Raw genomic sequence first — 18,788 nt, 5'->3', positions numbered from 1 at the left:
GTAGCCGTGGAGTGGGACAATACAATACGAACGAATGTCACGCTTTTGAAAATTACAATCATAAATTACAGGGACATTCTCAGCCATGTCTCCAAGACTCCATGAAACTTGAACATTGTCCGCGGTCCCAGTCGCTCTCTTCAATCTGAGTATCTATCGGTGCGACGATGCCTTCCCGAGAACAAGCCTCGTCCTCGGCAGCCTCGAAGACTGGGGTGACTGGGTTCAGCCTTCCTCTGCCCTACCGGCTTTTCTTCCTGGTCATCGAACCCATCGCTACTCTCGTCGGTGCCTATTACGCCCACTTTGCACAATCCAGGTATCTCGAGCTCACTCATGCCGCCTCTGCCCCATCACCCATTCCGCTCGGCACCTCGATCGCTATGTCGCAGCTTGCCAATCTCTATTTTGCCTTTGCGCTAAGTGAGGCGCTCGTCCTGCGGTCAACTTCGGACCTGCGCGTCTGGAAGACGGTGCTTTTCTGCTTGCTCCTTGCAGACTTTGGCCATCTCTACACTGTCCGATCGCTCGGTTACCAGATTTACTGGAGCATCTTGAGGTGGAACGCTATCGACTGGGGAAACATTCCGTTTGTCTATCTTGGGGCATCAATGCGGGTGGCCTTCCTAGCGGAGATTGGCTTTGGCCCAAAGGGAGAGAAACTGCAGAAAACTCTCTGATGATCGAGAAGGAAGGATAGATCGGAGACAGAGGAATCGCTGCAGGCTCGTTGAGCGGGCCATTTTTGACTATAAGTTTCGGTTCTGTCCATCGCCAGGGAGGCAATTGCTGTCATTCCACGTATTTTTTAACCCAGGCGGGCGAAGCTTCCTGGGTTAACAGGGCGGAGTCACTACACAGTACAGATCTCAGGAGAGTCGGAGACGGCGAGAGTCCCAGTGACGGTTCACGGTTAATGCGGAGCCACCATGTAGGAATGCGGAGAGGGAACGATGTGGGTACGGCGGTCCGGACACGACGCGAACTGTCATCTGGTGGAAGACTCCGTGTCATGACGACGGGAAACACACGCGGCGCTCCCTCGTCCAGCCGGAAACATTGCGAGATATTCTTGACTGTCAACGTCTCATTTACCGGCCATGCCCTACCTGCCTCTTCTCGAATGCCCGGGAATCGCCCTGTTCTTATCAACCATCCGATAGCATGCCCACATCGCAATCCCACATCGCAATCCCATCGGCGTGGATCACGGAACGGGTAACGTCTCTGATTTGTGGGAAAATCGGCAAAAGTCACTGCAGAACCCGCCCAGCCCCGCAGCCTCTTGGCCCGGGGCATGCCTTTGTGGGGTACGGATGGCGGGGTATCACGGACGAGGGGAGGGCAACTTCAACGTGTTGAAGTGCCGTATTTCGGGCCTGACAGCAAGACACTCGCCCATTGGCGCAGCTGCGTCATTAGCGTCATGGAGTCTTGGATAATATCATCTGGTGCGCCTAGCAGCGCATGGATTTCTTGAGGGCAGGGCCTTTCTCCCCCGCGGAGGGGGCCTGTTTAAAATGGAAGAGGGGCGCTCCCCCGTCCTTTCCTCGTGATAATCTGGGAAGCTATCTCGTATAATCTTGAAAGCCTCCCAGGTTCTCACGGACATCAAAATCTTGTTCCCACGTTCTTGTACTCGCTAGGTCTCAGCTGACAACATCCCTCCACCATGCCGTACCCTGACAAATTCACTGGATTCCAGGTCGAGGGACCTGAGACATGGCTCGAATTCCACAAGAATGAGTTCCAGCCCAAGCCGTTTGGCGATTACGATGTTGACATCAAAATCGAGTGCTGCGGCGTGTGCGCCAGCGATGTCCACACAATCAGCGGAGGCTGGGGCGAGCAACATTTCCCTTTGGCTGTTGGACACGGTAGGATCCCCCAAACCCGCCACCATACCCTTTCATCAGCGTTGATGCTGATGGTGACATGTTCCAGAAATCGTGGGAAGGGCCATCCGGGTGGGGCCCAAGGTGACCCTGATCAAGGAAGGCCAGCGTGTGGGAGTCGGCGCCCAGAGCTATTCCTGCCTGGACTGCCGTCAGTGCAAAAACGACAACGAGACATACTGCAGAAAGCAATTGGACACGTACGGCGCCGTCTGGCCTGACTCTGGCGTCGTCTCTCAGGGCGGATACTCATCGCACGTGCGCACACATGAGCACTGGTATGTTGCAGACCGCGTCATATTCGCTGCTGCTCAGGGTCGGCTTACCTCCTTTCAGGGTCTTCCCTATACCCGATGCCCTCCCCAGTACTACGGCGGCACCAATGCTCTGTGCCGGTCTGACGGCCTACTCGCCCTTGGTGCGGAACGGTTGTGGGCCGGGTAAGAAGGTCGGCATTGTTGGTCTGGGCGGCATTGGACATCTGGGCGTCCTGTTTGCGAAGGCGCTAGGGGCGGAAGTCTGGGTCATTAGCCGGTCACACGCCAAGGAAGCCGATGCCTTCAAGCTCGGCGCTGATGGGTTCCTGGCTACTTCAGACAAGGGCTGGAACGAGCCGCATGTCATGACGTTCGACCTTATTGTCAACACGGCAAACAGCTTTGACGGGTTCGACCTCGACGCCTACCTGAGCCTGCTTGATGTCCACGCCAAGTGGGTGAGCGTTGGGCTGCCCGAGGGTGACGGTATCAAGGTGCGCAACCAGACCTTCCTGAGCAACGGCTGCTTCTTTGGCAGCTCGCATCTCGGGAGCAGGCGCGAGACGCTCGAGATGCTGCAGCTGGCCGCCGACAAGGGGATCAGGACGTGGGTGGAGGAGGTGCCCATCAGCGACAAGAACCTCTCGAATATTATGACCAGGTTGCACAAGAACGACGTGCGATACAGGTTTTGCCTGACGAACTACGAGGACCAGTTCGGGGCATGAGTGCGTCTTGCCTATCTATGACCACGCCGAGCTACGGCATGTATTGATAGCTGTCTGTATAGTCAAGCAACGAATAGAAAGAATACAAACAGCCTTGTTAAGCGTAGACAGCAAAGCAAAGCACAAAGACAGCAATAAGCAGACATATCTCATCAAGTTCATTTCGGGGTATCAAAACTACACCTTTCAGTTCTGCCGACGCGAAAACTGATCCCACTGCGAAACAACACCAAGACCGTCACGACCGCCTAATCTTACCCAATCCCAGTACACACCAGTACGCCAACTCCCGCTTCTCCCTCGCCTCCTTACTATCCCTACCATGGGCAGCCGAGCCGACCTCGTCGCCACCAACATCAGCTTCCCACTCGACGCGCACAAACATGGGTATCTCCAGCACGTCCTCTTCCTCACGAAGCGGGAGGTCACCCTCGTCCTCACGGAGGTGCAACGACGCCGGCATCACTTCAACAACAATACTTACCCAATTACGGCCGCGTTCCCAGATCTTGCCCACCTCGATCTGGTTGGTCAAACCGCCGCCGCCGCTGCCGCCTCCTCCTCCTTCATCACCCTTGCCGCGGCGCCGCCTGCCGTCGCGATCGCTGCCGCTGCTGTCCTTAAGCGCCTCGTCCCACACGTCCGTGTTGGCGCCGATTTCAAAGACAGGGCACAGCACCGTGACCTTGCTAGCGAACCGCCCCGGCGTGCGCGCGGGGGTGCCCAGCGTGACCTTGACGGTTTCAAAGATGGGGTTTTTGAAGGTGAGCAGGAAGTGGGCGGGCTTGAGCGGCTCCAGGGGAGCCCCCGGGACGGTTGTTGTGCTGCTGGAGCTGAAGCTCCCGCCGGCGCCGGATAACGATAAGGGCCGGATGGCGATGCTGGGTATGTAGCTGCCCGCTACGAGGCGGATGCGGAAGCGTGTTGTCTGCATCTTGGCCTCGGGCTTGCTGATGATGTGGCGGCAGACGGGGCAGCGCTTGGAGCGTTTGGTACGGAGCAGGTAGGGGATGGGGCGGAGCTCGGCGGTGAAGCGGGCGCGGCCGTGGAGATGTTCCTCGCCTAGGTTTGGTGGTTGTTCAAGGAGTTGCTCGGTTGAGGCGGTGCCGTCGTAGCCTTCTTGGCGAAGCCTCGAGATGGCGGCCGACTCGTCTAGGTCGGCGAGCTGCAGGCCCTCGTCGCTTTCTAGGGCTTCTCGCATGGCGCCGACCCGTGACTTGGCCTTCTTGTCATGCAAGCTGCCGCCGGTGTATATGCTCATTATGCGTGAGAGTGAGCTTGGCGATGAGAAGCCGAGATCGCCCAGCGATGAGAGGCCATGGTCTGCAGAGTTCGGGTCTGCTAGCTGGCTCTGGTAGAATAACTTGAGGTTTGCGAACTGCGTCTCTAAGTCCAGATCTTCTTGCCAGTCGCTGGATTCGCGTTCACTTCCGGCTGCCGCTCGCTGGGAAGTATATGCTGGATCCTTCCGCCGCTCCTTTCGTTCCTTAGCTGTTAACCTCGAGGTCCCTCCATTTCGTAGCTTTGCCAGCTGAGCGTGTATACTGTTCGGCTTCTCGAATTTGATGCCAACCTCGGTGGATGTCCAGTTGCAATAAGAGCAGGTGAGTGCGTATGGGCCAGAGTGCGACGCGCTGTCAGGAGCGGCAAGGAGGTTCGGGTCAGGCTTCGTCTCGATGCTTGTCACGGCGAGGGGGCCGATGCATATTGGGCACTGAAAGCAACTCCGGGTGCACCTATTACAAGCCAAAATTACACTGTTAGTTTCTCATCGCAATTGCGGTCAAGCGTATGCATGGCCAAATACCTGTTCCCTTCGCTCTTGAGGTTGCTGCTTGGCACCTCAAACAGGCAGTTTGGACAATAATACGTGACAATTTCTTCAGCGACACAGCGTGGACAGCGGATCTGGTGACAGTCCTCGCAGTACAGAAGATATTCCAGCGGGTACAGGCTGTAGTTTGACCGTGGCGCACGAGGATCAAAGGCTCGATCGCTATCGTCGTCAATGCCGCCGTCGTCAGGGTCGGGATGGGCGGATGACGGAGAGTTTGAACCCGAAGACTGCGCAAGAGTCGAAGAGTCGGAGCAAGGGCATTGAAAGTACGTATAGGGAACAAATGCTGCCATTGCGGACGTTACATTGGTCAGATGCTAGGAATTGCCCGGGCAGGCGACTGGCGACGATGAAGACGCGATAAATTGAGGTTTGACGCGTCAAACAGAGCCGCCGAATTCGTATCGACTTCCAATAGAAGTCAACCCTAACCCAGACTTACCGCAACCCTAGCCCACTTATCATTATCTTGATGTCTTCGTACTCCCATATTGGTGCCCAGGGCAGTCCGAGTGATGTGTCACCGCCGTACCGGTTCCATACTCCACAATTTCTTGTCGGTCTGGCATGCTACGTCAATGTCCCATGCTCAATCTTTCACGCGTGGTTGAGATTAAGCTGGACGGAGAATTTTCTTTCCATCACTTCAGATGATCAGAGTATTTTCCCATATTGGATCGGAGAATACACTCGCGGGGTATGCAGACTTTAGCCATGGGGCTGCGCCCGCCTGCAACCCCTGACACTGCGAACACCATGTATTGCAGTGTGGAGAAACCTTGTCCGGAGCATCACGGTTAATTGCTAAGCAGCAACCTCAATGATGGGCATAGGAATGGTTGATCCGCTGGTCCTACTTTTGAGCAGCGAGTGCTACCAGCCAAGCGCATTCAATATTTGCCTTCTATTACAAAGATGGAACATGGAGCCTCAGGAAGGAACACGATGCCCTTCGAGATGTTCTGGCATATCCTGTCATGTTTTGAAGACAGCCACAACGAGTACCATTCTTTTGAGGTGTAGACCTACAAGCATTTGGACACCGGGTTGGGCAACCAAGAGCAACGAAGATGCAGTTGCCAAGTATCGTGGCTCTCCTGTGCTCTATGCCAGGCCTGGCCCTGGCGGGAGCCCTGGAGCGTCGGCAGGCCGTCACCATCAGCGTCAATCTGGGTCAAAAGTACCAGACTATGGATGGTTTCGGAGCCTCAGAGGCCTTTCAACGCGCACTTACCATGCAAAGGCTTCCCGAGACTGAACAGCGCAAGTTTCTCGACCTGATGTTCAGCACCGAAAAGGGGGCCGGCTTGACCATTCTTCGGAACGGCATTGGGTCGTCCCCGGACATGAGGGACGACCACATGGTGTCGATTCAACCGCAGAATCCAGGAGGCCCCAGGGCGACGCCCAAGTATGTTTGGGATGGATCCGATAATGGGCAACTCTGGGTCTCCAGGGAGGCTGTGCACACGTACGGCGTAAAGACGATCTACGCCAACGCATGGAGTGCGCCGGGTTATATGAAGACGAACGGCAATGATGCAAACGGTGGGAGCCTCTGCGGAGTGTCCGGCGCCAGTTGCTCGAGCGGAGACTGGAAACAGGCTTACGCCGACTATCTGGTGCAATACGTCAAGTACTATGCCGCCGAGAACATTACCATCACACACTTGGGCTTCATCAACGAGCCGGGGCTGACGTACGTTGTTGGCGGTTAGAAGATTTCGTTGGAAGATTACCGACTAATTTCCTTTGCCTCTAACTTGCAGGACTTCATACGCATCCATGCGCTCGTCCGGCACCCAAGCAGCCGATTTCATCAAGGTGCTACGCCCGACGCTGGATAGAAACAACCTTACCACCCTCAAAATCAACTGCTGCGACCAGGAAGGTTGGCAAGGCATGAACAGCATGCTGGGCCAGATGCGGGGGGTCGAGTCCATGCTCGACACCATCACGGGACACAGCTACACGTCGCAGCCCACCTCGTCCCTGTCCACGAGGCTCAAGACGTGGCAAACCGAAGCGGCAGACCTCAACGGCGCGTGGACCTCGGCGTGGTACCAGAACGGCGGGGCCGGCGAGGGCATGACGTGGGCCAACAACATCTACACGGCCATCGTCAACGCCAACGTCTCCGGCTATCTCTACTGGATCGGCGGCCAGGACCGCTCGAGCAACACCAACAGCAAGATGATACGCGTCGTCAACAAGGCCGTCGACCCGTCCAAGCGGCTCTGGGCCATGGCCAACTGGAGCCGGTTTGTGCGCCCCGGAGCGGTCCGCGTGGGTGCCTCCGGCAGTGGTGTCCGGACCTCGGCGTTTCAGAACGTTGATGGTACGGTTGCGGTGCAGGTCATCAACAGCGGCGGCGAGCGGTCTGTCACCGTCTCTGTGGGCGGTGGGGATTTCAAAGCTGCGAGTGCGACGGCTTGGGTTACGGACAATACCAGGGATTGCAATCAGATTACGGCAAGTGTTGATGCCAGCAGCGGGAGGGTGACGGGTAGTGTTCCCTCTCGGAGCATGGTGACGTTTGTGCTTCGCCCGGCGGCCGAGTCAGGGGCAGGCGCTTGAGTTGGCAACCGGTATAGGAAGGGTGCTGGCAAGCCCTGGTGTCCCATGACCTATGTAAGGGCCTGATTCCTTCGAGCAGGAGTTGGAAATCTTGTTCCTTATTACAATTCCGGCTTGTTTTGGTATCTAGGGGCAGTCATGATTGAATATTCCGCATTGATTATCAGCGCCTGGTAGTACATCGAGAACTACATTAGTACATCCGGCTATTAGACGTACAAATCAAAGGGTTGAAACACAGCGAGGTAAGGTAAGATGTTTGGTTGATTCTTCTGTTCGTTCCATGGTCGAGTTCCCGACTGGACCCTCAAGTTCTTATTTCCCATCGAAGTCTGGAGAACCGGTCACGCATTAGGCAACTGTGCCGCCCAAGCCCGGCTGCATCATGATACTTATCGAAGGCTGTTCGTGCCTATTCGATTTTCTTGACTTGCGGCGATACCCGCGAGGCTTGCGCGAGGCCGTCAATAATCTCTAGCCCCATGTTATACACCATCAGAATCGATGGGAAAACAAGCCAAGCTCCGCTGGAAGCAAGGAAGTGTTCGGTTAGAGTTCAAGCACACACCGAGGGAAGCCGGAACAGAACTCTTACTTTGGAATAATCCACAGAAAGATGAGAGCCAGCGGCTCGTTGTGCCCAATGTTATCAAAGTCAGAGAAGTATTCGTTCAACCCTGCAGCAACGTGGTCAGTTTCCACCAGCAGTTCCAAACAGGACGCCGTTGTCAACGTAAAGATCACTCACAGTACAAAACAGTCTTGCTAACCGTCATAACGGCGCCACTGAATCCCAGCAACACAGCCAGCGCCCCGGCGCGGCCGCTGACGGCCTTCCTGGCCCCGCGCACCGGTGACTCCCCGTTGAAGTACCACAGCGCCAGGTAGCCGAGATACAGCACCGTTTCAGCCACATTCAGGATGCCCTGCGCCGCCGTGAAGCCGTTGTGCAGGTTCCACTGCTTGAAGCCGTACATGTGATCAATCTCGCCGTACAGTTTATAGGGAACCCACAACGGCCAGTGCAGCGACCCTCCCGGCATAGAATGCGGTCGCAGCAGGACGTAGCCCGAGTCCCAGGCCACAAGGGGAAGGGAGACGGCCATCCAGAGTAGCGTTGCTGTTGTAGGGGTGTGGGACCACCCGAGTGATGATGGTTTACTTGAAGACATTGCGAAGTGCTATTCACGACGGCGGTACTTCGTATGCCTAAGAGCCTTGGTTGATGTAGCACGGTGGCAAGTGGTGTTAGAACTCGTCAACGCCTCTTGTTGGTATTTTGATAGAGCTGGCTGGGGTATCAGGAACTTCAAGCCTTTGGGGACACAGGTTGTTCGGTGGTGTTATATCCGTACCACCTAGGCGGATCTGCGGGGATTTGGCTTTAGGTATGGGAACTTTTGGGATGCCCCAATGAGTCGACACTTGACAGCGCATGGATCGCAATTTTGACGGCCAATCACCAATCACACAAGCGTGGCATAAAGCGCTGCGGCTGTACGGGGTAGGTCAAGCCACATTGCTACATACACAAAGTAACCTTGCAGCTTGGTAGTGTCGCATTCTCGGCCGAACTACCGTCGAGCAACGATTTTACTGTGGTTACTGTACTCCGTGATTTTTGCCCGATATTGTTTGAAGTGAATCCCTTGTCGTCAGGCCACAAGGTAATTCCTCTCCAGCTATCGGCTCCGGCAACTCCCAGGTCGTGCGCCGAGTCTGCAACACAGGTATCCATGAAACCGGACAGAGAAGGTAAACATAGTGCGAGAGGATCATTCGCCTCGCTACTCACGCCGTCACTGCATGGTGTCGAATGCTGGCATGTTCAGTTCTCAATGTAGACAAGTAAAGAGCGAGCGGGTTAAGGAGGATAAGGCTGAGCCGAGGATTGGACGGGACCGCGAGTGTGGAACCGAGGTTCCGGCACGAGCAATGGGATTTTCCTTCGTTAGGGAGCTAGAGTGCTCTCCATCCTGGACATGGAGATGGGAAGGGTCTCGCCATGAGCGGCAATGAGCCAAATCGTCCACGCAAAGCCGTGTGGTGTCCCTGCATGCTCTGTATTGGGGCACCAAACGCCCTTTCCTCGGAGGAGAATTGACCGGGCATCTAGCCAAGTTTGAGCTCCTGATATTCTAAGGCGCCCTCGTCTTCAGCTGGACGCCATGCCACCCCTTCATCAAGTCTCCTAGCGCAGCGTTTACAAGCCGCTGCTGCTTGAGCATGCTGAGACCGCGAAACTTCTCTGAGCTAATGTCGATGCCGTACATCGATCCGCAACCGCCGGATATGTCCTGCACCACGAGTTGGGTGGGTGCAAACTCGGCTACCAGCCTGTCCCAAACCTGAGACTCGCCTTCTGAGAGAAATTGCGGCTTTTCTATTGCGTGGTTGGACGTGGGCGCCGTCTCCTTTGGCTGAGCCGAGGCAGAAGAAGAGACGGATGATGTGGAAAACGGTCGGACTCGACGAAGCAACGATGTCGATAGGTCCCGCTGGTAACGGCTCGGTACGAGGGCAAAAAGGGCTCGCGACTTGGCTGCTTGTTGAGGCAGTAGCCGTAGCCTTACTGAGGGAAGTGTGCTGGCGGCAGTGGATGCACTGCTGGCTCGTAAGCTTAGTCGGCAGGCCATGGTGTTGATTGCGTCGATTGCTGGAGTGCAGGAAGCCGTGGCGCAGCTGTGTGATAAGCAGCTCGCTTCCAGTCAACCAATTCTTTCCAAAACTTGTGACTGGTGGTTTCTGACCCTGCAAAAACTTGATGGCAGCAGGCCGAGCGTCACCTTGATGAGCGAGCTTGATGTTGCTGATGCAGGAAGCCGTCACAGAAAACGGCTGGAGGCAGGCTCACGGCATTACATAACGTTGGCCGTGATTGGCTCAACCTCGCAATTGACCCACTTCCAAGCTGCGTGGGCAGATTACGTGAGTTGTCCTCCATATACTTCGTATTCATTGATCATTCCTAACCAAAGCCTTGTTGGATCTTGGATGCAGATGGTAGGCTTGCAGGCTTGGTAGGTTCGAGTCTCAGCGGGTTCAATGTTGGAGCTTGACAGTGCAGCCTTGATATGCAAGTTCCATCTCATCAGCAGTTGCTCCTTCCTACCTACCTGTTCTACATTTGTCCACATTTTCGGCTACAAAAAACTGCAGTGTTTTCGCACAAGATTTGCAGATCTTGGCTGTGCGGAAACAACTCAGATGCTCTGCGCGGCAACCATCCAATTTCCTGCCATGAACTTAAAAGTCAAAGCAGTCTTCTGTCTCGGGAACTCCCATCTTGCCGCCACTACAGGAATGTACGGGGCAGGCTGATAATATCCATAGCCCGGCAGCGCTGACGGCAAAAGCGACAATCTATTCGCACCCGCCTAGAAATAACCGAGGACGGGGCTGTCGGCATATGTGCAACCGTTTCCAAGGCCGAGCGCCTCTCACTGCCGAGAGTACAATCCCGAGCTGGAAAGCCACGCCGACCGTTTTAAGGAACTCGTTGTTTGTTTCGTACATACCTGAGGTGGTCTGGAGAAGCAGTTCAGAATAACATTGCCCATCGATCCTACTTAATTCAGTAGCAGGACCGCATCAATTCTGAAAGCAATGCGAATGCTCGCTGAACCTGAGTGAAATAACTTACGGCCGGCTCCCCGAGCTCAACCCCCTGAAAGCTTCGGAGGACCTTGAACCTGGACGGGGCTGTGCGGGGCGTCGCCCCAGATTGCGGGGTATGTGCTCTGAAAGGGCAGGTCGTTTGCACGCTGATGGATCTCCTATCTCGCCTCCGGTACCTCCGTACCTACTCTCAGAACGGGCGCCGTCCTACCTGACAATGAAGTTCTCAGTCCAGGACGGTGATGCGAGATTAGTTTGACTTTGAGTCGGACCTGAGTCCAGAGGGCGTCTTGAAGTGATAAGCCCGAATCGGCAAGCCTCGCCAAGCTACGTAGGTAACCTCAGTCGCAATGGCAACCGTTGCACTCTAACGGCAACCTTGTGAATAAAGTTGGGCTGCCAAGCAAGGCAGGTGCGAGATCTGAACTGAAGAGTGGGCTAATGCAGGGGCCAGGACACTTAACATATCAAGCTCATGCAATGACTTCAAACTTACCTTCGTCTCTGTGGCTGGGGCGTCGTCGTTCCGTATGGACTGAACAAGGCTTCAGATCTTGATCATCAATAACTGCCCTGATCTCGTCTCCTAGGCCTGTACTCCGTAGGTCATGCAAACACGCCAAGCGACAGCCCAATTCGGAACACCCAATTGCTCTATGTCCCTGCCTGGTGGCTGGATTTGCATTGCGCACATCCACACATCCTCATTTGTGATATGGATACAGCATATTCGTCAGGGATCCGGCCCCAGGGCACACCGCGCGGGCCATGCTCTCACATATTAACTGCCCGATCGAGGTCTCATTCCACGGTTGCAACGAACCGACTTGCCCTCTGAAGCATGGCGGCTCATCGTCCACAATCAGGCACATACAACCCCTCTCCACCAATGAGATTCGTCAATCGCGCCTCTGATAAGCATTTGGGTAAATTCGACGGCAACCTGCTCCGTACACGGATGCTCTTCAGCATGGGCCTCCCCTGATTGCACATGTAAGCCGCCCGAGTCTCATACATACATGTCTATAATGCATATATAAATCACCATGGCACCAACTCAGATCATAACGCACGCGAGCCCTTCCGCTGGTGCTGTCTCAGGCGTGGTGCTGATATTCGTCTTCACTCGCCAGCTGCGCAGCCGGTCCCAGTCTCCTGTACTCCCTTGGGCTCTGCACCACACCCTGGGTTGAAGCCTGCCGTGGTCAAGAGAGCAACATGGTCCGGTTAGACTGGGCGGCCCTTCTCCTGACGGCCACGGCCGTCGCGCGAGCTGTCACAGCGAACACGCCGAGCATCGTCCCGGGCGCCTACATTGTGGAATATGAGGAAGATCAAGTAAGGTCAAATCCAGGGGTTCTCAAAGACGTGTCCGACACAGTGATCTCTGACAATTTGCCCAGGACTCTGCCGAATTTGTGTCTAGTCTTGACGGTGAAGCTTCGCTGCGGAGGGACCTCCGGTTCAAGCTGTTCAAAGGCGCCTCGATTCAGTTCGAAAATGTCAAGAAAGCCGAGGAAGTGGCCGCCAAGGTGGCCGAGATGCCCCAGGTCAAGCGCGTCTTCCCCGTCCGCCGCTACCCTGTTCCGCATCATACGGTCCACTCCACGGGAGACAACGTCGAGGCGATGCTTTCCAAGCGACAGGACTCGGGCAATGACACGTTTACGCCGCATTTGATGACGCAGGTCAACAAATTTAGAGATGCAGGTATCACCGGGAAGGGCATCAAAATCGCCGTCATTGATACTGGTGTAAGTGTGTCTGAGCGGGAGGCTGGACGTCAACTCGCGAGCCCGTGCGTTCTTAAGGCGGTTACGAACACTTTGTTGACATGAAAACAACCGCAGATCGATTACCTTCATCCCGCTCTTGGTGGCTGCTTCGGGTCTGGATGTTTGGTCTCTTACGGTACTGACCTGGTTGGCGACGACTTCAACGGCTCCAACAAGCCTACACCCGACGCTGACCCGATCGACAACTGCAATGGCCACGGCACGCACGTTGCCGGCATCATTGCGGCGCAGTCTAACAACCCATATGGAATCATCGGAGCTGCTCAGGGAGTCACTCTGGGAGCGTACCGCGTCTTTGGCTGTGAGGGTGACGTCGGGAATGACATACTGATTGCCGCATATAACATGGCATATGAGGCTGGGAGCGACATCATCACGGCATCCATTGGCGGACCCTCTGGCTGGAGTGAAGATCCATGGGCGGCTGTCGTCTCGCGAATTGTGGAGAACGGTGTTCCTTGTGTGGTGTCGGCTGGCAATGACGGCGCCACAGGCATTTTTTACGCTTCTACCGCTGCCAACGGTAAGAAAGTTACGGCGATTGCGTCTGTCGATAACATCATCACACCTGCTTTGCTCAGCAACGGCTCGTTCTCGGTGGACGGCAACAGTTCTGCGGCCTTTGGGTACACCACCGGCGAACCGGGAGAATGGAATAACGTCAGCCTGCCCCTCTGGGCTGTCGACTTCAACACAACTGACCCGGCAGACGGGTGCGACCCCTATCCCGCCTCGACGCCCGACCTTTCCGGTAATATCGTACTGATCCGTCGCGGCACTTGCACCTTTGTCCAGAAGGTGACCAATGCGCTTGCCAAAGGTGCCAAGTATGTCATATTCTACAACAACGTTCCTGGGACTGCCACCGTGACGGCTAGGGTGGACGGCATCGAGGGTGTTGCAATGGTCACGGCCGAGCAGGGTGAGACGTGGATCCGCGCCCTTGAGGCAGGATCAAAGGTGGTGGTCAGCCTCGGTAGCCCGACTAGCTCTTCAAAGTTCCTTGCCAACTTCAACAACACGGCGACGCCGGGCTTCCTGAGCGACTACACTAGCTGGGGCCCAACCTTTGAGGTTGAGGTGAAGCCGCAGTTCTCATCGCCCGGAGGCATGATCCTGTCGACATACCCCCGTCTCCTGGGATCTTATGGCGTGCTTTCGGGGACTTCGATGGCCTGTCCTCTGGCGGCAGCTGTCTACGCATTGCTGATTAATGTCCGGGGCACAAAGGACCCCAAGACCCTCGAGAACCTCCTCTCAGCAACGGCACGTCCTAATCTTTTCCGTCGGAACGGGGCATCTCTGCCATTCCTCGCGCCGGTTCCGCAGCAAGGGGCCGGTCTAATTCAAGCGTGGGACGCTGCCCACGCGACGACTCTCCTTAGCGAGTCGAGCCTGTCGTTCAACGACACCGACCACTTCAATCCTGTCCAGAGGTTTGACATTTCGAACACGGGGACCAAAGCGGTCACGTATTCTCTCAGCCACGTGGGTGCCGCGACCGCTTATACCTTCGCCAACGAGAGCACCATCACACCCATCACCTTTCCCGGCGAGCTGACGGCCGATTTCGCGACCCTCTCGTTCGAACCGAGCGGCGAATTCACGCTCCAGCCCGGCCAGCGCAAGATCGTCAAGGTAACAGCAGCGCCGCCCAAGGGCTTGAATGCCAAGCGGCTGCCTGTATACTCGGGCTATGTCGCCATCAACGGTTCGGACGGTTCGGCGCTTTCGCTGCCGTACCTCGGCGTCGCAGGGAGTATGCACTCGGCCACTGTTCTCGACCGCAGAGGCACCCTCCTCAGCCGCTCCCGTGACAGCATGAATACACCGGTGCCGGCCAACGTCACTTTTGTCCTGCCACCGGCTGGCCACGCCAACGACACGTCATACCGCAACAGGACCGAACTGCCCAAGCTCGTCGCCACGCTCGCGATGGGTAGTAGATTGGTGCGTGTGGACGTGGTCCCTGTGAGCAACTGCACCAGGGCTGCCAAGAAGGCCACCGTCGTGTTTGGGACCAAGACACTTGGACAGCCCGAAGGCATGCCATCGCTGTACAATGCGCGGGGCACCTTTGAGTACGATTGGGACGGCCAGTTGGATGACGGGACGTACGCGCCTGCCGGCCTGTACAAGCTTGCCGTCAAGGCGCTCCGGATATTCGGGGACGAGACGCAGGGCAGCGAGTATGACGCGGCAGAGACTGTCCCGTTCAGGATTCGATACCTAGAAGCGCCAGCAAAGGTCAAACGACAGGACGAGAAATGTTAACGTTAGGAGACGGGACGGAAGTGCCGGACAAAAGCTTCGAGTACGGAGCAATGGAAGCCCAGTTCTGGGAAGCCAAGGCGTGCCATAAATAATCCATGTAACATGAAATGAACATACATAATAAAGCGGCATGCAGCCATGTTTGTGTTTGTGCATCGGACTTGGACATGACAGGAGTTCTGGGGCTGCCTCAGCCGCAGGACACTCACATTCTAGGTGATATTACCAATCAACCCTGCACAATGACTATTGTCGATATAAGCCGCTAACTTAGGGGTCCGGTCCGTGACATGAGGGCTCGATCAGTCGCATGATTTGCTCTTGGTTGTCGTGGTGGAGAGGACAACCCCTTTTTTCAAGGGGAAACTCGGGATCTCAAATCACCAAGAGATTCGAGAGAGACAGGTGCTTTGCTGTTTTCAGGAAGCGTGATGGAGCTAGAGGCTAGATGAAGCATTTTAAGGGTCTAACTAGTGGCTTGGGGCGCCGCCTTTGCCTTTGCTAAAGAAGAAGAAAACATCCATGATACGGAGCAAGTTAAACTTACACTTATCGTTACACGTAACCACGTATAAGTACGGATACGTTATGATAGCCACTCTGTCTGTATATACTCCGTACACTGTATGGAGTAATTATACGAAGATCGTTTTGTTTCGTCTCATCTTGCGGCAGTTGAGGATCCTCTTCCCCGTTGTTTGCTCTCAATGTAATTGGCTTCCAGAAGTTGAGGATGCTTGGCATATCGTTCCGTTTGTGGCGGACCACTAACGTAAGCTATTGGTTAGCTTTGACTTCCAACAACAGAATCCTAACCGTTGAGGAGTGTTGATCACCTGCCAAAACACGAGACATGGGTAATTGTCCTGTACTATACTCCGTATACTCCATGACTGAAAGACATCTTCCGGTGGCTCATGTCTTGCAGCATGGCAAAGAACCACGATCGAACATCAAATCAGTCCCTGGATCTTCTCTGTGCAGGACCGTTGCGGCTGGCTGGTGGGCCATGGCTGAGACATAAGTCTAAGCATGTAATTACCTAAATTATACATCAATGCCGCGTTCCAGCGTTAGAGGTCTGCGCTACACTACTGTTTCCAGATAAACATAAGGTATAATTATCTTCGGCAGAAGGGTCACTGCATACCATGAGTTCCACCTACCCGGTGCCCGGTAATCAAGGGTACTGTACGGAGCACATACAGAATAACTACCGACACGCGTAGCTTTGCCTACATAGGAAAGGTAGTTATTGGAAATGGATGCTATGTCCCGGGACGGTAATTAAGTCATGTATGTACTGTACCATATCTCCACGTTAGTCTGTCCGCCTGGACCCTAGTGTAGAGTCTACACAGTAGACGAGAATAAGAATCAGTACCAACGACGAAGTACGAAGCACGAAGTACCCTTTTATTCGTGTACCGTTCACTGTCGCCCATCTCGAGCTCCTCTGCCTGAGTGTATAATGTTCTGCACTTGTTTCTGCGTAAGCTTAAAGTTTATTTTGCACACCTTAAGATCTCAACAGATCTCAAGTCTTCGGCACCCTGGACTGTGAAACATCCCATTGCCCCTTTTCCGGCAGTTACGAGACCCAGAGACGGGGATGAGCCTGACAGCGGCCCGGAAGTTGCCGTACCCGCGCTCCACTCAACAACTCAGCGAGCCGTGCAACTGCCGATTCCTTTTTCTTTCGCTCTCTGCACGGTAAATAACTGAACAAATCAACCAACAGATGCCTGGCATGCTGGTGAGCAGCCATGGGTTTCGAAACCAACGTTAGGGCGGTGACTTGAAATTCGGGAAGACTGGGGCTGAAGAGTCAAGATTCTACACTAGAGACGGTGCTCAAATCATCAAATGATGCTTTTTATCAACAAACCAACAAAATTCAAACCGACGAACACGTCTCTCTCACTGTGTCCCGTTCAAGCCATGAACTGTCGATCATCTCCGAATGGCTTGGCGCAAGCTATTGGGATCAGCGGCAAATGGCACCACGAGGAATGAAGGAGCAAAAGAAAGGATGCTTGATCCATCGTCCCTCGAGAAGCAGATGGAGTCACTGACTGATCTCATCCCGGTCGAAACCGCAGCCAGCAGGATGGAAGTTGGAACCCACCATACGACGAGTATTTAGATGCTGAGACGCCCTCCAAAGAAAACTCATGATCTTGTAACACCCTCTCTTCCATTAACTCCACCACAATCGTTCTTTCTTTTGCTCAATCCCACTTCAAGTCACTCTTTTTCCAAGTCGCCTTCCAGTCCCAACTGCCCACAATGAAGTTCTTCAGCGCCGCTCTTGCCGCATTGGCGGTTGGTTCCGCCATGGCTGCTCCGACAATCGCTGATAATGTTCTCGAGACCGTTGACAACACCGTTGACAGCGTTACTCGCCGGACCACACCCGCCCAGGACTGCCAGGCTTGCCCTCTCCCTTCCCCGCCTTCATGCCCTAACGGTGGCTGTGCGGGGGGTGTTGACGTCGTCGATGTCAACGTCGACGTCCATGCCCATGCCGACGTGGTTGTCAAGATCAACGAGGCTACCAAGATCGTTCTCGATGCTAAGGCCCTGATCAAGGCTGATATTGACCTGATCGGTGAGTCTCTCACAGCAATCGTGGCCCAAACGGTCAAGTTCATTCCCAGACCTGCTGCTAACCATCCATTTCCGCCTGTAGCCAAGCTCACTGCTGCCACGGTTGTCAAGGTTGACGCCCAGGCGCTGCTCAAGGCCATTGTCGACCTCAAGCTCCACGTCAAGATCCTCGTTGACGAAGTCCTCCCGTGCCTCCACGGCATTGTCCATGACGCACACGACCTTGTTGCTGCCGACCTCGAGGTGGCCCTGAAGCTGATCGCCGAGATTCAAGCTCTCCTTGTCGATGTCGAGGTCTGCATCAAGGCGCTGGTTGCCGCTGTCAAGGCCGGTAAGTTGTCGCCCGCCGGGCTAGCATTGAATGCTATGAGTGAGCCTTTGCTAACAATAGTCTTTCTCCAGATGTTCTGCTCGTCATCAAGGCCGAGGTCAAGCTCCTCCTCGACCTCGTTCTGTCCATCTGCAGCCCCGTCGTCGACTTCTGCCTCTGGATCATTGCCCGCGTCTCGCTCAGCCTCGATCTTGGCGGCCTCATCGCCAAGATCACCGCCTGCATCAACGTCATCAACACTTGCCGCACCGGCGTCCTTGCCTTGGTCAAGGTCGTGGTTGGGGCGGCTCCCCTCCCGCAGCCGAACTAAGGCTACCAAGTTCGGAGGAAAACTCGGGAGGATGCGCCGCGACGCGACATCTCGGCAGCAGGAGATGTGGGCACAGGTCTTCAATGTTTGGACTGGAATGAGTCATGCTCAACTGGCGCCTCAGGAGTTCCCAAGAGAGGCGGTCTAGGTACTACCAACAGAGGGGTGCTGTCAGTTAATGCTAATATCTATAATGTACATGTTGGCACCCAGATCTTGTCTGGTTTGGTGCATCGAGCTGTCTGTGTGAACCAAATTCTTCTATGGCGATGATGAGCTTGATGTGCTGTTCCAAATTTCGTGCTAACGATTGAGAAAGGGGTGGTGAGGTGAGGTTGCTGCTTGAAGAGTGCTGTGATGTTACATTCCTAGCGGTCATGCAGCCCATTGAGACAGAATTCTTGGCATCTGTATGTCTCATGATAGTTTGTCGTATAGGTGAGTGCCTCGTCCGGTACATGATGCCACTATGGTGCCATCCTCGCAGTCCTGGTTGATGGCCCGACGTATTTACAAACTGTATAAGAACCATTCACATTGATACGCCGCTGCTTC

The 18,788-nt window shown here is 54.9% G+C and overlaps 7 protein-coding genes across 7 annotated transcripts; 4 read left to right on the top strand and 3 right to left on the bottom strand.

Moving 5' to 3' along the window:
- The first annotated feature begins 26 nt into the window (after positions 1 to 26).
- N656DRAFT_839241 (NADP-dependent alcohol dehydrogenase-like protein) lies at positions 27 to 3,010 on the top strand. Its single transcript, XM_064818895.1, has 4 exons — positions 27 to 617; positions 1,706 to 1,877; positions 1,945 to 2,173; positions 2,232 to 3,010. Exons 1-4 carry the CDS (start codon positions 168 to 170, stop codon positions 2,878 to 2,880), a joined length of 1,500 nt encoding a protein of 499 aa, XP_064666879.1. The 5' UTR covers positions 27 to 167; the 3' UTR covers positions 2,881 to 3,010.
- Positions 3,011 to 3,028: 18 nt separating this feature from the next.
- N656DRAFT_783217 (uncharacterized protein) lies at positions 3,029 to 5,279 on the bottom strand. The gene is made up of 2 exons (XM_064815904.1): positions 4,688 to 5,279; positions 3,029 to 4,616 (listed from the first exon to the last, which is right to left on the bottom strand). The coding sequence occupies exons 1-2, from the start codon at positions 5,008 to 5,010 to the stop codon at positions 3,119 to 3,121; spliced, it is 1,821 nt and encodes a 606-aa protein (XP_064666878.1). The 5' UTR covers positions 5,011 to 5,279; the 3' UTR covers positions 3,029 to 3,118.
- Positions 5,280 to 5,823: 544 nt separating this feature from the next.
- On the top strand, positions 5,824 to 7,294 carry N656DRAFT_791971 (glycoside hydrolase family 30 protein; the record flags this gene model as incomplete). The annotated part of the gene is made up of 2 exons (XM_064817032.1): positions 5,824 to 6,416; positions 6,487 to 7,294. 2 exons carry the CDS (start codon positions 5,824 to 5,826, stop codon positions 7,292 to 7,294), a joined length of 1,401 nt encoding a protein of 466 aa, XP_064666877.1.
- A 176-nt stretch (positions 7,295 to 7,470) lies between these two features.
- Positions 7,471 to 8,727, bottom strand: N656DRAFT_349076 (uncharacterized protein). Its single transcript, XM_064809326.1, has 4 exons — positions 8,043 to 8,727; positions 7,890 to 7,971; positions 7,687 to 7,821; positions 7,471 to 7,626 (listed from the first exon to the last, which is right to left on the bottom strand). The coding sequence occupies exons 1-3, from the start codon at positions 8,464 to 8,466 to the stop codon at positions 7,707 to 7,709; spliced, it is 621 nt and encodes a 206-aa protein (XP_064666876.1). The 5' UTR covers positions 8,467 to 8,727; the 3' UTR covers positions 7,471 to 7,626; positions 7,687 to 7,706.
- A 705-nt stretch (positions 8,728 to 9,432) lies between these two features.
- N656DRAFT_683159 (bola-like protein) lies at positions 9,433 to 9,681 on the bottom strand (the record flags this gene model as incomplete). The annotated part of the gene is made up of 1 exon (XM_064810586.1): positions 9,433 to 9,681. A coding segment is annotated over one exon (249 nt), but the record flags the coding sequence as incomplete, so codon positions are not given.
- A 2,449-nt stretch (positions 9,682 to 12,130) lies between these two features.
- On the top strand, positions 12,131 to 14,982 carry N656DRAFT_716506 (subtilisin-like protein; the record flags this gene model as incomplete). The annotated part of the gene is made up of 3 exons (XM_064812136.1): positions 12,131 to 12,250; positions 12,316 to 12,666; positions 12,763 to 14,982. 3 exons carry the CDS (start codon positions 12,131 to 12,133, stop codon positions 14,980 to 14,982), a joined length of 2,691 nt encoding a protein of 896 aa, XP_064666874.1.
- Positions 14,983 to 16,787: 1,805 nt separating this feature from the next.
- Positions 16,788 to 18,544, top strand: N656DRAFT_783210 (uncharacterized protein). Its single transcript, XM_064815903.1, has one exon. It carries the CDS (start codon positions 17,272 to 17,274, stop codon positions 18,379 to 18,381), a length of 1,110 nt encoding a protein of 369 aa, XP_064666873.1. The 5' UTR covers positions 16,788 to 17,271; the 3' UTR covers positions 18,382 to 18,544.
- The last annotated feature ends 244 nt before the right edge of the window (positions 18,545 to 18,788 follow it).

The sequence above is a fragment of the Canariomyces notabilis genome (genome assembly GCF_033297395.1).
Source record: "Canariomyces notabilis strain CBS 508.74 unplaced genomic scaffold N656scaffold_26, whole genome shotgun sequence".
In the NCBI taxonomy this organism is placed as follows: domain Eukaryota; kingdom Fungi; phylum Ascomycota; class Sordariomycetes; order Sordariales; family Chaetomiaceae; genus Canariomyces; species Canariomyces notabilis.
Note: the sequence above shows the minus strand (reverse complement) of the source record. Positions and strands in the feature narration are given on the sequence as shown.

Excerpts from the sequence above, each read along its gene's own strand:
- N656DRAFT_839241 (XM_064818895.1), top strand. The coding sequence starts at position 168 with ATGCCTTCCCGAGAACAAGCCTCGTCCTCGGCAGCCTCGAAGACTGGG. Across the intron at positions 1,878-1,944 it reads CCCTTTGGCTGTTGGACACG|AAATCGTGGGAAGGGCCATC; the intron begins GTAGGATCCCCC and ends GACATGTTCCAG. Across the intron at positions 2,174-2,231 it reads GTGCGCACACATGAGCACTG|GGTCTTCCCTATACCCGATG; the intron begins GTATGTTGCAGA and ends ACCTCCTTTCAG.
- N656DRAFT_783217 (XM_064815904.1), bottom strand. The coding sequence starts at position 5,010 with ATGGCAGCATTTGTTCCCTATACGTACTTTCAATGCCCTTGCTCCGAC. Across the intron at positions 4,617-4,687 it reads CTCAAGAGCGAAGGGAACAG|GTGCACCCGGAGTTGCTTTC; the intron begins GTATTTGGCCAT and ends GGCTTGTAATAG.
- N656DRAFT_349076 (XM_064809326.1), bottom strand. The coding sequence starts at position 8,466 with ATGTCTTCAAGTAAACCATCATCACTCGGGTGGTCCCACACCCCTACA. Across the intron at positions 7,972-8,042 it reads TAGCAAGACTGTTTTGTACT|GGTTGAACGAATACTTCTCT; the intron begins GTGAGTGATCTT and ends ACGTTGCTGCAG. Across the intron at positions 7,822-7,889 it reads TTTCTGTGGATTATTCCAAA|CGGAGCTTGGCTTGTTTTCC; the intron begins GTAAGAGTTCTG and ends CCTTGCTTCCAG.
- N656DRAFT_783210 (XM_064815903.1), top strand. The coding sequence starts at position 17,272 with ATGAAGTTCTTCAGCGCCGCTCTTGCCGCATTGGCGGTTGGTTCCGCC.